Source organism: Myotis myotis, unplaced genomic scaffold (genome assembly GCF_014108235.1).
Source record: "Myotis myotis isolate mMyoMyo1 unplaced genomic scaffold, mMyoMyo1.p scaffold_m19_p_1, whole genome shotgun sequence".
Lineage (NCBI taxonomy): Eukaryota > Metazoa > Chordata > Mammalia > Chiroptera > Vespertilionidae > Myotis > Myotis myotis.
In genome coordinates this window covers 167869938-167885102 of record NW_023416313.1, presented here as the reverse complement: position 1 = coordinate 167885102, position 15165 = coordinate 167869938, and the positions used below count along the sequence as shown (strand labels likewise).

The 15165-nt window shown below is 43.6% G+C and overlaps 1 protein-coding gene and 1 long non-coding RNA gene across 4 annotated transcripts in view; both read left to right on the top strand.

The window, feature by feature from the left end:
* The first annotated feature begins 4055 nt into the window (after nucleotides 1–4055).
* Nucleotides 4056–15165, top strand: part of SPPL2A (signal peptide peptidase like 2A) — a 51106-nt gene continuing 39996 nt past the window's right edge. For all 3 annotated transcript variants that reach the window (XM_036301376.1, XM_036301361.1, XM_036301369.1), the window contains exon 1: nucleotides 4056–4688. In XM_036301376.1, the coding sequence (XP_036157269.1) occupies nucleotides 4071–4688 (618 nt within the window). In that variant the 5' untranslated portion in view covers nucleotides 4056–4070. The remainder of the gene's footprint in view (nucleotides 4689–15165) is intronic.
* LOC118651814 lies at nucleotides 4837–10957 on the top strand. The gene is made up of 2 exons (XR_004966354.1): nucleotides 4837–5072; nucleotides 9349–10957. It is a non-coding gene; the product is annotated as an uncharacterized LOC118651814 (long non-coding RNA).

Below are 15165 nucleotides of genomic sequence, written 5' to 3'. Positions count from 1 at the left end.
CGCTTCTTTTTTTCTTTTTTTTTTAATTCTGGGCCAGCTTTAGCTCTGAGGCTCCAGCTCTTAGGCCTCCGCTCCTGAAAGCAGGTATCTGGTTTTTTTCGGTTCTATAATCGAAACAATGTATAACTCCAGCTCTGAGATCCCGGCTCGCTGAAAACAGGTTTCTGGGGTTTTGTTTAGCTTCTATATTTGTTACAATGTTTCTTAAACTGCAAGCTGAGAGGCCGGCAAGGCAGGCGGGGAACATGGGAGTCCTCCGTCACTGAAGCAAGCAAGTCTCATGTTCGCTCCCAGCTGCCTGGCTGCCGGCCGCCATCTTGGCTGGCAGTTAATTTGCATATCGCCCTGATTAGCCAATGGGAAGGGTAGCGGTTGTATGCCAATTACCATGTTTCTCTTTTATTAGATAGGATCTTTGAGATATCTTTCAGTTATTGGTTTCTAATTTAATTCTGCTGTAGTCAAAGAACATACTTTGTATGATTTGAAACCTTAAAATTTAATGAGACTTGTTTTATGGCCAAATGGTTTATTTTGGCAAAACTCCTGCATACACGTGAAGATAATGCGTATTACACAGCTGTTGGGTGGAGTGTCCTGAGAATGCCAGTTAGGTGAAGTTGGTTGATGGTGTGATCAAGTCTTCTGTATCCTTACTAATTTTTTAACTACTTGTTTTTCCAGTTATTGAGAGAGAAGTGCTGAAACCTTTAACTATAATTATGGATTTGTCTATTTGTCCTTTCAGTTTGACTAGCATTGCAGCATAAGGTTTGTTTTTTATTTTAACTTTGCAGATGATTCTAATATGCAACCACAGTTAAGCAATGTTGCTCTAAACCAATAATTCTCAAACTTTAACATGCATCAGAATTCCTTAGAGGGCTTATTAAAACCCAGATTACTAGGCCCTGTTCCCAGAGTTTCTAATTTAGTAAGTCTGGAGGAATTTGCATTTCTCAGAGTTCCCAGGTGATATTGATACTGCTTGGTCCAGAAACCACACTCTAGGACAGTGATGGCAAACCTATGACACGCGTGTCAGAGGTGACACACGAACTCATTTTTTTGGTTGATTTTTCTATGTTAAATGGCATTTAAATATATAAAATAAATATCAAAAATATAAGTCTGTTTTACTATGGTTGCAAATATCAAAAAATTTCTATATGTGACACGGCACCAGAGTTAAGTTAGGGTTTTTCAAAATGCTGACATGCCGAGCTCAAAAGGTTCGCCATCACTGCTCTAGGATCAGCGACTAGAAAGATAAATACCATGTGATTTCACTTAATGTGGAATCTAAAACACAAAATAAATGAACAAACAAAACAGAAACAAACAAATAGGCTCAGAGAACAAATTGGTGGTTGCCAGATGGGAAGGGGTGGGAGGGAATGGATGAAAAAGGGGAAGTGATTAAAATGTACAAATTGCCAGTTATAAAAACAGCCATGAGGATGTAAAGTACAGCATAGGGAATATAGTCAATAATATTATAATAACTATGTATGGTGTCACATGGGTACTAGACTTACCAGAGTTATCAGTTCATAAATTATATAAATGTCTAATCACTGTTATATACCTGAAAGTAATTACAGGTAATTGGGAAATAAAAAAATAATAATTTATAAAGTATCACTGAGTAAGCCAAAGTTTCTTAACCTTGGTTGTATATTAGAATTACCTGAGGGGCTTTTAAAACTATAACACACAAGCTACAAACAGACCAATTAAATTTAGGATCTGCATGGGGAAAGGAGGATCCAGGCATCCTCATCCTTTAAAGCTCTTCTATGTGATTCTCATAAACAGTCAAGATTGAAAATCGCTACTCTATACTAAAGTAATTCTCTGGAGTGTCCAAGAAAGTCTTTGGGGCTCATGACCAACATTTCATCAGTGTCCCCTGAGTAAAAAGCACCGTGCCGTATGAATGATCTAGTGTGCTGGGAGCTCCTCCTTCTACTGCCAACCTAGCAGTTTCCTCTTTTGTAAAATGGAGCCAATATTTCCTGGCCTCTTCCTACCAAATACATTGACTTAAATTATCCAGGTACTCTTTATCCTACCTAATATTTGCAGGAAAATTCATGCATAACAGAGGTATACTCCAAATAAACTTTAACAGCCAGTCCATTAGTAAAGTCATTAATCAAGAATCTTTTAATCTTCCATTAACCCTCCTATTTTCCTTCACTTCATCCTTGGACTTTGACAAAGAGAAACCATTCTGGCAGAAGAATTATGGCAAACAGTGCTTATACTTTGGACTACAGCAATAACACAGCCTTCTACTTTTCTTCTCCTTTTCCTCTTTCTCTCCTCCTCCTCCTTTTAAATTAAAAAAAAAATTTTTTTCCGAGTAATTTTACCCAAACTATAGATTATGTCATTTTTATGATAATCATGTGAGACAGGCAGAACAGGTATTGCTAGCCACCTTTTCAGCTGAGAAAACTAAAGCAGGTAAAGAAAATGCACAAGGAACTGGTATATAACACAGGAAGGAAAAATGCGCCTAAGAGTAGCAAGAACAGATTTCAGACAGCCGCGGAGCCAACTTGGAGCTTTACTAGGATAAGGGCCACCATGGTTAGAAGTGAGTATTTAGAAATGAAGTCATCCAGCCATTTTACAAAAGGGGAACATGGAAGTGAAAAGAGACTAGGGTTTTACAGGAGAACTGAGTTCTGGCCAGATCCCACAGCATTTCAAACTCACATCTGAAAGTATTTCCCCTCCCTCACACATTCCACTACCACCCCCATCTCCTGTGGTGATCTTCTCACCCATTCCACTACCACCCCCATCTCCTGTGGTGATCTTCTCACCCATTCCACTACCACCCCCATCTCCTGTGGTGATCTTCTCACCCATTCCACTACCACCCCATCTCCTGTGGTGATCATCTCAATAAATGGCCTAGGGCAGGATCCTGGGACTCATCCCTCCTCTCCTCCATCTCCAAGTCCTCTCAGTTACAAAATTCTGCTACAAATCTTTCAGATCCATCTCTTCCTCCCCATTTCTTCTGCCACTGTCTCAGGGCAGGCCCTCACAATGCCTGGCCTGGGTTAGGTTACTACAGTTGTATAACAGGTCTCTGGGCCTCTTTCAACTTTGCTTTTCAGAACATCTGCCACTTCACCTGCCACCCCGAGAGCTTTGGAAAACCCGAAATGGTCTGTCATGCTCTACTTACTATTCATTTACTCTCCACCATCAAGTGGGTGAAGTCTAAAGTCCCAAGCAAACCATCCAATCTTTTTCTGATTTGGTCTCTGCCTTCTTCTCTCACTTCATCGTTCACCACTCATAACTTCAGCCAAGCTCAAGTTTTGCAGTTCTTCCACTGTCAGCTTTGGCTTTGACACTTTCTGAAAGTCTCCCCCTTCCCCTGCCCATTGACTGGCTAAAATTAACCCACCCATCTAGGCTCGGCTTAAGCTGGAATTTTTCCTAGCACCCCTTTTACAGGTTCCTTTGATACTCCCAAAGCATCTCATGCAAATAAAAAGCAGAGTCATGATCTGTGTCCCTCACTAAACTGAGCTGTGCAATAGCAGGGAGAGCATCCTATTCAGTGTTTGGTATTGAATATTCATCCAATAAATATTTGAGGACCTACTTTATGCCCAATGTGCAGCTGTAAGAGATATAGCAGTGAAAAATGCAAAGACACTTTTTTATTTTGCAAAGACACTTCTTGCTATCCATTGGGAGGTGACATAATAAATGAACAAATACATAAGCAAGAGAATATGAGTGAAACTACTATGTAGAGAATTAAATCAGATATGAAAGTGGGTGGCTACCTTAGCTTAGTATGTCAGGAAGTTCCCTTTGGGAAAGTGACACCAGTTGGCAAGTGCGCCAGGTATTCTGAGAGAACCAAGGGCATCCCGGTGGCAAACGTGGGCGAGGAGTGAATGTGGGATCAAAGAAGGCAGGGACTGTATGTAAACGTTGTCTAGGGCTTTGATTTCTCCCCAAGTGTGATGCGGGGTGACCTGAGCTGACTTACACTTTCAAAGAGGCCTCTTTTTCAAGGGGCAGCTATTTAGATGGTGGGCTGTCGGGAACGGAAACAGAGCCCAGTTTGGAGGAGAGAGGTAGTGTCCTGGCGAAGGTGGGCGCAGCGGTTCTGGAGAAAGCGCACGGACTTGGAACCCGTGTGTGCCGGCGGCCAGGACCTGCTGGTGGAGCCACAGGTTCGGGCTCAGGGCACCTGGACAGAGACGGGGGCACAGAGCAGCGCCGGGCGACTTCTGGGAGGAGGAGGATCTCGGAAAGTCCCTGGCGTTCCCGGACGCCGGGGAGAGTCCAGGTCGGGCGTCTGGCAGGAGACACGCCCAGCCCCGCCGGCGGCAGGGAGAGCGGGGCCGGCGGCGCGCGCGGACTCCGGGCTCCACGTGCTCCGCGCGGGGGTTTCCGCGTCCTCCGGGCGTGGCCGGAAAAGGAAGTCGGCGCTACAGCGGCCGCCCCAGCAACAGCGGCGGCCCGGGCCAAGCCCCGCCACCCGCCCGGTCCGGCTCGGCTTCGGAGGCAGCGCCGCGGGACCCCGAGCCTGCCCCGCCGAGCAGCGCCCGCCGCGCCGCCGGGCGCCCAGCACGCCAATGGGGCCGCAGCGCCCGCCGCTCCGCGCCGTGGCCGCCCTGCTCTGGGGCGTCCTGCTCCGGCTGGTAAGGGGGGCGGGCGGCGGGCGGGCCTCCCGGGGCGGGGCTGGGCCCGGCTCCTTCCCCCTCCCCCCGACCCGGCCCGACCTCTCGGCGGCCTGCTCCGCTTCTCCCCCGTCGTTCCCTCCCCTTCCCGGCACTCCCCGTCCTTCCAGCCACCGCTTCACCTTCCCCCTCCACCCTCCCGCCCCCCGCTCCCGTCCTGGGAAGCCCTGGAAGTGCCAACCCCAAGAAAGCCCCTGGTGCCACCTTGACCTTGGTGCCTCTCATAGGTTTCTGGGCGTTTTTAATCGGCCTCTGAGATTTACCGTCTAGCCTTTCTTACCGCCGCTGCTTAGCCTCCTTCCTCCTCGGGAAGAAGGGGAAAAGGATGCCCACGGTCCCAGGAAGGTCAGCCGTGGTTCCAGGACTGCGCTTGAGTTTCATTGCTCTGATCGGTGTTTTGTTTTGTTTTTTGTTTTGTTTTTCCTTCCGCTGTAGTTCCTTCCTCGCCCTAGGGTTCCTTTGATTCCATTCTGGGAGGTTTTGGTAATAATTTAAAATAACTTTAAAAAGAACATATGAAAGTGGTTTCTAGTTCTCTGCCCACTTGAAAGGGCAGAGAACTAGTTTGTTTTCATACTTAACAGGAAAGTGGTCATGTTTTAAAATTCAGTATCAAACAACGAGCTTCTGTGGGTGGTCAGGAGCCTGTGTCCCGTGGTTCGGTTTTTGTTCCTTGTCGATTTCACTTAGGGAGTTTCACGTTGGAAACTTTTCGGAGCTTTATTTACACGGAATTTGTAGGATGTATGCCTGTCTAGTTCTTACCATTAGAATGTGCAGCTTCTTTGAAAGAGTGTATTTTGCGTATTCTGCACTTTAAAGGATCACTATTAGTGACTATATTCAATATGGAAGTGGCTTTAACATTTATTAAGAAACCAAAAGCAAAACCTAAAGTGGATGCGTGCCTTTGGTGTATTCATAGTTTGCTAGGCAACATTAGCAACATGAAGAGGTAATGAATCTAAACATTGTTTGTGGAGGGAGTACAATATAAGCAAAACAACAAAGTAACAGTGTTAGACTGAACCTTTCAGGGGTTTTGTAATCAGATATGTCCAAAAGGTAACAATTGAGGTAGTATATAAATGCACATAAAACCATAACCTAGATGTAAAACGTGTCTGAGTGGTTTTGCACTCATTGTCATTTGAACTTCTTAAGCTAATTGTAGGAATATATCTTATATATCACATTCTCACTAATCCTTTCTCAACACAAATTAATAACTAACCTAATAATACATCAATTGCTCATAAACTCACATTGAAATTCTTTTTTTAACATTTTATTTTATAGTATAATGTTCAGTAAATAAGCAAGATGAAATTCTTATAAAAGCTCTGAGCCCTGGCCGGTGTGCTCAGTGGTTAGAGCATCTGCCCATCCATTGAAGGGTCTTGGGTTCATTCCCTGTCAAGGCAGGTACCTGGGTTGCAGGTTGGATCCTGGCCCATGTCTGGGTGTTTGTGGGAGGCAACCAATCCATGTGTCTCTTTCACATTGATGTTTCTCTCTCTCTCTCTCTCTCTCTCTCTCTCTCTCTCTCTCTCTTTCTCTCTTTCTCTCTTTCTCTCTTTCTCTTTCTTGTTCCTCCCTCCTCCATTCTCCCCCTCTCCCTTCCAGTCTCTCTAAAATCAGTGGGAAAAATAACCTTGGGTGAGGAGGATTCACAAAAAAAACAAAACAAAAAGCTCTGAACCCTCTCAATAGAAAAATGTAAGCAGACTTTTCCATATAATTTTAAGGGATTACCAAATTTAAAGGTTGTCCTTGCTCTACATTGTAGCTAGCCTATCACTTCCACATTCTAGTTTTGTTTTTTTTAGTATATTTTTATTGATTTTTTACGGAGAGGAAGGGAGAAGGATAGAGAGTTAGAAACATCGGTGAGAGAGAAACATCGATCAGCTGCCTCCTGCACACTCCCTACTGGGGATGTGCCCACAACCAAGGTACATGCCCTTGACCGGAATCGAACCTGGGACCCTTGAGTCCGAAGGCCGACGCTCTATCCACTGAGCCAAACCGGTTAGGGCCCACATTCTAGTTTTTATTCTTTTTTATTGCGCATGTATATTTTGTTATATCTTGTTGTATTAATCTTGGGTTCTGAACTCAGTCTCAGGGTTGTGTGAACTGTGGGAAGAACAAAGTTCCTTTTATCTCCAAGGTTCTTTGGTTTAATAATCAAATAGGCATGAGGCAGATTAGCAAGAGAAAATAACCAACTGTAATGCATACATATGTATGGAACTCCCCATGCACAGTAAATTCAGAGACAGAAAAGGAAAATGTGTGACCTGTGTGACTCAGAGGTTAGAGCATGCACTGAAGGGTCCAGGGTTCAATTCCCAGTCAGGGCACATACCCAGGTTGTGGGTTCAATCCTCAGTTGGGGTGTGAATGGGAGGCAACTAATTGGTGTTTCTCAATCACATCGATATTTCTCTCTCTCCCTCTCCCTTTTTCTGTCTCTAGAATCAATGTAAAGCATATCCTCCAGTGAGGATTGAAAAAAAAAGAGGCATTCTGAGTTAGGGATGAGGTACTGTCACTTGGAGGCTTCAAAGAAGCATAGCAGGATGATAAGAAAAGCAGATGTTTAGTAAATAGAAGTTCCTGTTATCTGTGATGATCTCCCATTATGGGCAAGACCCCTAATTGAAGTTCTTCCAGGTAGGCAAGAGAGGGGTAGAAGTTTCTCCTGGCCTACAGGTAAAATTACCCTTAGCTCAAAACAATCCACATAACACAGAGGCACATCTTGGGGGGGGGGACTAACTCTGAACCCATAGAACCCAGTAACATTCTTTCACTGCACAAATATTTAGTATCTGTTATATGCCAGGCACTGTGCTGGTGACTGAATAAACTGACAAGAACTTTTTCAATTGTAAAGATCTTTTTCAGTGCCAATCAGTATTATTGGTTTTCTATTTCCTGTTGCTTTCTCAATGGTTTCTTTTCCTCTTGTCTCTTCCTTTAATTTCCTGAAATGATCTAAATTCTCATTCCTTGTTTGAGGAACTCAAATAAATCTAGTACCCTTTTCCTCAGCCAGAGCCCTCCCTCTCTCCCTTCTGCTTACTTACTGGATACCTAGTTCCTTCCCTACAACACTCTCTAGTACTAGTTGTTTGTTTTGTTTCTTACCATTTTCTCTCTGAAGCCCTTGCTTATTCCTCTTCCCCCAGAATTCAGCCCCAGGTGGCCTCTCTGAGTTCATTTGCATTAATGGCGCCAGCTTAATCATTTCATTTCTCCTTTCTGGGCTCTTGACCTGGCACCGCTGGGCATCTTTCCCCTGAGTCATGCAGGAACATCCTCACCTAGAGGCAGCGCTCCAGAAACTGCTGCTGCGTTCTTGTCGAAGAGGCAGAGAACTTAAGGGCTTACCGAATTTAAAGGCTGCCCTTGCTGTAAATTGCACTTAGCCTACTACCCCCACAGTCTTGTTTTTATTCTTTTTTATTGCGCATGTATATTTTGTTATATCTTGCTGTATTAATCTTGGGTTCTGAACTCCTCAGTCCCAGGGTTGTGTGGACTGTGGGAGGAACAAAGTTTCCTTTATCTCCAAGGTTCTTTGGTCTAATAATCAAATAGGCAAGAGGCAGATTAGCAAGAGAAAATAACCAACTTTAATGCATACATATGTATGGGAATCCCACATGCACAGTAAATTCAGAGATGGAAAAGGAAAATCCTATATAATAAAAGCCTAATATGCTAAGTGTCAGACCATTCATTTGACTGTTCGACCAGTTGCTATGACATGCACTGACCACCAGGGGGCAGACGCTCTGACTGGTAGGTTAGCTAGCTACTGGGGTCCAGCCAATCCGGACTGGGCTAAATGGGCTGGACATGCCCTAGAGCCCTCCTGCGGTCCTTCCCTGGCCTGATCGTGCACCAGTGGGGTCCCTCAGCCTAGTGGGGATCTGGCGGAAACCGGCACTCTGACATCCCTCAAGGGGTTCCAGAGTTCGAGAGGGCACAGGCTCGGCCGAGGGACCCAAAGCATTCTGCTTTGACTTGTAGAATTTAGCATTGGAAAGACCCTTCACATCACGTAGCCTCCTCATCTTGTCTTCTTCAAAACAATGACCTCATTTTGTATATTGAAATCAAGCTACTGCACATCCAGCTATTTTAATGAATTCGAAACCCATTAACCATAAGTCTAGAATTAAAAAGAGTGCCTTGTAGACAGTTGATTCTTTCTTGGCCTTGCCATTTTCCATTTCACACTCATCTTTCTCCAGTGCAACCCAACTCCCAGCCCCAACGTTTTGACCTTTCTTTCATAGTGTTACTTGGACACAGTCACAATAGTTCTGTTTCAGAGAGAATGAATGAAGTTTTTAGCCTGGATCAGTTTTCTAAAATTGCTTCAAACTTCTCTAAAGAATCCTGAGTCTTCTTTAAAATGTTCTGTTCATTTGTTTATATCTTCAGAGATTTTAAAGTGTTATATAGCCACATCTTGAACTTATTGAAATGAAGTGATAATCAGGATCCCCAGCAGAAAAATCTCTTGCCGAAATTTGCATTCCTTTGGTATATTACACCAATTCAAAGCATCTTCTTTAATTCCTTCTCCTCTGCCCTCTTTCAGCCTCCTGGGGACCTAGGTGTGTTCTGCTGCCCAGGCTATCCTATCGGAGCTGCTGTGCTATGGTCTGAACTGTGGCCCCTCCCCAATCCATGTTAAAGCCCTAACCCCCCCCCATGTGATGGTATTTGGAGATAATAGATTTCTATGAGGTCAGAGGGTAGTTCCCTTGGGACCTTATAAAAACAAAAAAAGACACCAGAGAGCTTGCTGTCTGTTCCTCCCCCCGCCTCTCCTCCCTTCAACTCCCCTCTCCCCCACCACCATGTGAAGACACAGTGAGCAGATGGCAGTCTGTACAGGCCAGAAGGAAAGCTCTCCATGGAAGCCAACCATGCTGGCACCTTTATCTTGGACTTCTAGTCTCTAGAACTGTGAGAAAATAAATTTCTGTGTAAGCAACCCACTCAGTGATATTTTGTTATGGCAACCCAAGCTGACTAAGACAGATTTTGGTACCAGAACCGGGGTGCTATTGTAACAAATGCCGAAACATGTGGAAGCGGCTTTATATCTGGGTAATGGGAGGAGGATAGAAGAGACTTGGGGTGCCTGCTTGAAATGTAGACCCTAAGGGCGGTTCTGGTGAGATGTGTGACAGAAATGAGGAACAAACATGTCATTGGAAACTGCAGGAAAGGAAATCCTTGTTAAAATGGCAAAGAACTTGGCTGAACTGTGTTCTAGTGTTGTGTGGAAGGAAGAATTGTGAACAATGAGATTAGATACCAGCTGAGGAGATTTCTAAGCAAAGTGTTCATGGAGCAGCTTGGTTCCTCTTGACTGCAAAAGGAGAGAGAGGAATTGAAGAAGGAATTGTTAAGAAAAAGGAACCAGTGTAAAACTTCAGACAATAAAAAAATAGAAAATAATAAAAGGTAAATGATTCAGGGAAAAGAAAAAGGAACCAGAATTTGAAGACTTGAAAATTCCCAGCCTATCCGCATTGCAAAATATAAGAAAGCTTCTGAGAAGAACAGGGTGTAGCTGAACAACCACTTGATTACAAATTAGTGGGATTATCTGAGCAGAAACACTGCCACTTTGGACTGAAGGAGCTAGAGATGGTGCAAAATGAAGAAAGGTTGTTGGACTTCCTGGATTTGACAGGATGGGATGATGGAGCTATGTGGCTGTAAACTTGCATTATTCTCCAGAAAGAGGGAGAAATGATCCCAAAGGCGATTCAGGGGTCATCAGGGTGACTGCCTCTGTTTCAACAAGCCTTAGGCATCTGCTGGGACCCCTGGGAGCGGGACTCCGCAAAGCCAAAGCAGTGGGGCCATCCCCAGAGTCACGGGGGTGATGCTGCCACCCCATTGGGTCTGAAAGATGGGGATGTTGAGCCAAAAAGGATTATTTTTGAGCCTTAAGATCTAAAGGAATTTGTATTGCTGGGTTTTAGACTTCCTTGTGTCCCATCACCCAGTTCTTTATTCCAGTTTCTCCCTTTTGTAATGGGAATGTCTATCCAAATGCCTGCCCACCCTTGTATTTTGAAAGCACATAGCTTATCTGGTTTCACAGGTTCACATCCAGAGAGGGATTTTGCCTCAAGATGAATTATAGCTTGAGTCTTACCATATCTGGTGTAGATATTTAGATTGAGACTTCAGAATGAGTTAGGACTTTAGGGGCTGTTAGGGTAGAATGAATGTATTTTACATGTGAGAAGGACATGAATTTGGGGGGCTAGAGGCAGATGCTATGGACTGCTTGTGTGCTCCCAAATTCTTGAGTTGAAGTCCTAACCCCCAATGTAATGGTATTTGGAGATTGGGCCATTCGAATGAGATCGTCTGGGCGGGGCCCTTACCATGATTATTGCCTTGCTCTCCCCTCCCCGCCCCCCCCCCCTCCACCATGTGAGGACATAGTGAGAAGGCAGCCATCTACAAGCTAGAAAGAGCCCTTATTGAAATCAACCATGTTAGTACCTTGCTCTTGAATTTTTAGGTTCTGAACTATGAGAAAATAAATTTGTGTTGATAAAGCCACCCAATTTGTAGTATTTTGTTATGGTACCCTGAGCTTAGACATGCTGGTTTTGTCACATTCCTCCTTTAACTTTGAGATTTTCTGCAGTTTTTTTTGTGTGTGTTTTTTTTAACCTTCTCTCTTCTGAGTTATCTCTGTGAATTCTGCATCTCATTCATTGTCTGCTTTCTAAGTCACTGAGAGCTGTGTATCTTCTTCCCAAAATGCAACTCTTCCATATACATCTCCTTTTAAACTCAAACCTTAAAGATTCAGGAAGGTTATGATCTCCTAGATTACATAGAAAGTTAAGAAAAAGAAGACTAGAACCAAGGGATTTTAGGTATTTCTTGATATTTTTTTCACTAAATTCTGTAATAATTATTTTTTTGTGAATGCAAAATAAATCACAAGTCTGGATAAATTTGTGAAGTTACTCATAAGAAAAGGTTTAAAGATAGGAGAAGTCATGTTTATTGTATATTTGATCATTTTTTTGTTGTTGTTAAAAATCACCTGAAATTGGTTCTGTTTAAAAAAAAACCTAGACCATAAAGTCTCCAGGCTTAGGACTTTACTCCAAGATACTATTAAGAAAAAAAAATTTTTTTATTGTGTTAGGCCAGAATTTGCCAAACTTAACCATGCCTTACGTGTTAAATCAACTCTGATTTGTGCATTTATATTGCCTGCTTAGCCTTTTAAGCATTTGAGTTTGTGAATTCTGGTGTAATTCATAAATTCTCTAACATCTGAGATACATCATTAAGTAGTAAGATTACTTAGGAAAAACCAGGAAGAAGTCTGGATCTACATAGCAAGTAGAAGATAAGCCCCATGAAGGAGAAATCCTGACTCATTCTCTACTGTCTCCCCTACTACCTTGCAGACTGCAGAGTGTTGAATGAATGCATGGTCTCCTCTCCCAAACCTAGTACCTCTTAGCCTGTATATTACATGTCCCCAGATTCTCCAAGTGCAAGGAATGATTCTGGCTCTACTTTTTCCCTAACCCACAGACTCCTTGGATTCCCTGTAAATCCCTATTTGATGCCCTAGCACCGATACAGGGTTGGGAGTAGTATGTTAGGTAAACTTTTAGCTAGAGAATTGTTATTTTCGAAAGGAATATAGAAAATAGATCCAGTGCTGGAAGATACCTTTTGAAGGGAAAGATGGGTAGAAGACAAAAAATCAAACCTGTTAACCAAGGTCAAAGAAGAATCTTCGAACTGTGCTGTTAGCTTGAACAGTAGAACAGGCCTGTTCCCAGTAAGTTAATATTGGGCTGGTGAGTCAGCATCAAGAGACTGTTGGAACAGAGGCCAGGAATTCAAATGCCTGTGGTTGGAACTGCCAAGTGACAGGAGTGTAAAGCATGGACATAGCCCCAAGAGGCAGGGATGTGAAGGTTAGAGCAAAATTGACTCAGTGTAAGTATGCTTATTTAAAAAAGTCCTTAGACATGTGCCTCTTTAAGTTCTGATTGGTCTGGGAAAATGAGGAGATAGTAGACCTGCAAGCATGTGAATATGGTATCCACCACTATAGTTCTTTTTTATTATTTATTTATTTTTTAAAAAAATATATTTTATTGATTTTTTACAGAGAGGAAGGGAGAGGGATAGAGAGTTAGAAACATCGATGAGAGATAAACATCGATCAGCTGCCTCCTGCACATCTCCTACTGGGGATGTGCCCGCAACCCAGGTACATGCCCTTGCCTGGAATCGAACCTGGGACCTTTCGGTCCTCAGGCTGACGCTCTATCCACTGAGCCAAACCAGTCAGGCAACCACTATAGTTCTTTTTTAGATTTTGGTAATCGTTTGACACTTGTCATACCAAAAGCTATTTGGAGAAAGATGGTCAAAGGAAGAGGCAACTATAACATTAAGCTAGACTTAAACATCAATACTCTTTGATTTGAAAAGAAGATGATGGGATATGATTGAAGTCAAGTGATCTGAGTAAGTAAATTAGGAATTGTTCACGAACAATAGGCATCCCATGAAATTTTATATGAGGTGAATTGAGTCAAAAAAGGAAGGACTACTTTATACTATGAGCTAGTTTACTTACTTCCCTTGAAAGTGAGGGTCAAGTGAAATGCAGGAAATAAAGGCACTGGTGTGAGGTTGATGATTTGATGGCCCTAGAGAACACTTGATTCTATGACCAGTGGTTGTAGGAACTGGTGTGAAGAGGGAGGATTTGGGGCAAGCAGTAAGGAGCAGATAAGGGGGGGGACGGGGGACTTTATACCTTTCTGTTCTGCTTGAATGCTTTTTTTTTCTTTTTTAAGTTTATCTTTCCAGTCTTTTTACACCCTCACTTTTGCTTTTGTTTTCCTCTCACTCTGTTTTGTTGGTTTGTTTGTATTTTAAATAGTCTGGTGTGTCTCTCTCCACATCCTTCTTCAAGCTCACATCTATCTATCTATCTATCTATCTATCTATCTATCTATCTAAAAGCCTAAGTGACCATTCGACCGGTAGCTATGACACACACTGACCACCAGGGGGCAGATGCTCAATGCACAGGCATGGGAACATGGAACAGACTGATGAATCTCAGAGGGAAGGGGGGAGGGTGGGAAGAAATTAACCAAAGATCTTTTTTTTTTTTAAAGACCATGGTTTCTTTATTTTTAATTTTTTTCAATATATTTTATTGATTTCAAAGAGGAAGGGAGAGGGAAAGAGAGATAGAAACATCAATGATGAGAAAGAACCATTGATCGGCTGTCTCCTACACACCCACTATTGGGGATCAAGCCCACAACCCGGGCATGTGCCCTTGACTGGAATCAAACCTGGGACCTTTCAATCCACAGGCCAACACTCTATCCATTGAGCCAAACCAGCTAGAGCTAACCAAAGATCTTATATGCATACTAGAGGCCTGCGGGGATCGGGCCAAAACCAAACCAGTGCACAGATTTGTGCACCATTGGGGTCCCTCGGCCTGGCCTGCAGGGATCAGGCCAAAACCAGCTCTCCAACATCCCCCGAGGGGTCCCAGATTGCGAGAGGGCTCCAGCGAGGCTGAGGGACCCCATGGGTGCATGAATGCGTGCACCGGGTCTTTAGTAAATATCTATAAGGAGCCTGGGGGGAGGGGTGGGTCATTACTTTCATAAAAATAGGATTACACTACAAGTATCTCCCTGGAATTTGCTGTTTTCACTATGGACATCTGTTTCTACAGAAAGATCTAGTTTTTTCTTTTTAATAGCTGTGTACTATGATGGGCTCCTTATCAGTGGAAGTTGCTGATTTTTTTTTTTTTAAATATATTTTATTGATTTTTTTACAGAGAGGAAGGGAGAGAGATAGAGAGTTAGAAACATCGATGAGAGAGAAACATCAATCAGCTGCCTCCTGCACACCCCCCACTAGGGATGTGCCCGCAACCCAGGTACATGCCCTTGACCGGAATTGAACCGGGGACCCTTCAGTCCGCAGGCCGATGCTCTATCCACTGAGCCAAACCGGTTTCGGCTGATTTTTTTTTTTATAACAAATACTGCCGTGAATATCCTTATACATTTATCTTTGTGCATTTGCATAACACACCTGTAGGATATGAATCAGAGGATTCTATGTATTGAAATTTTTGCTTGATACTACCAGTTGTTTATTATAAAGGCTATACCATTTCAACAGCCATCCTATATAATAAAGAGCTAATATGCAAATGGTTGTCACGCCCTCACGCCGGGGCTAGGGGACCTGAGGCTAGGCCAGGGGACTTGAGGCTGCGCCCCCCGCCCGGCAGGGCTTGACGGGGGACCTGAGGCTGCACCCCCCACCTGGTGGGGCTTGACGGGGGACCTGCACC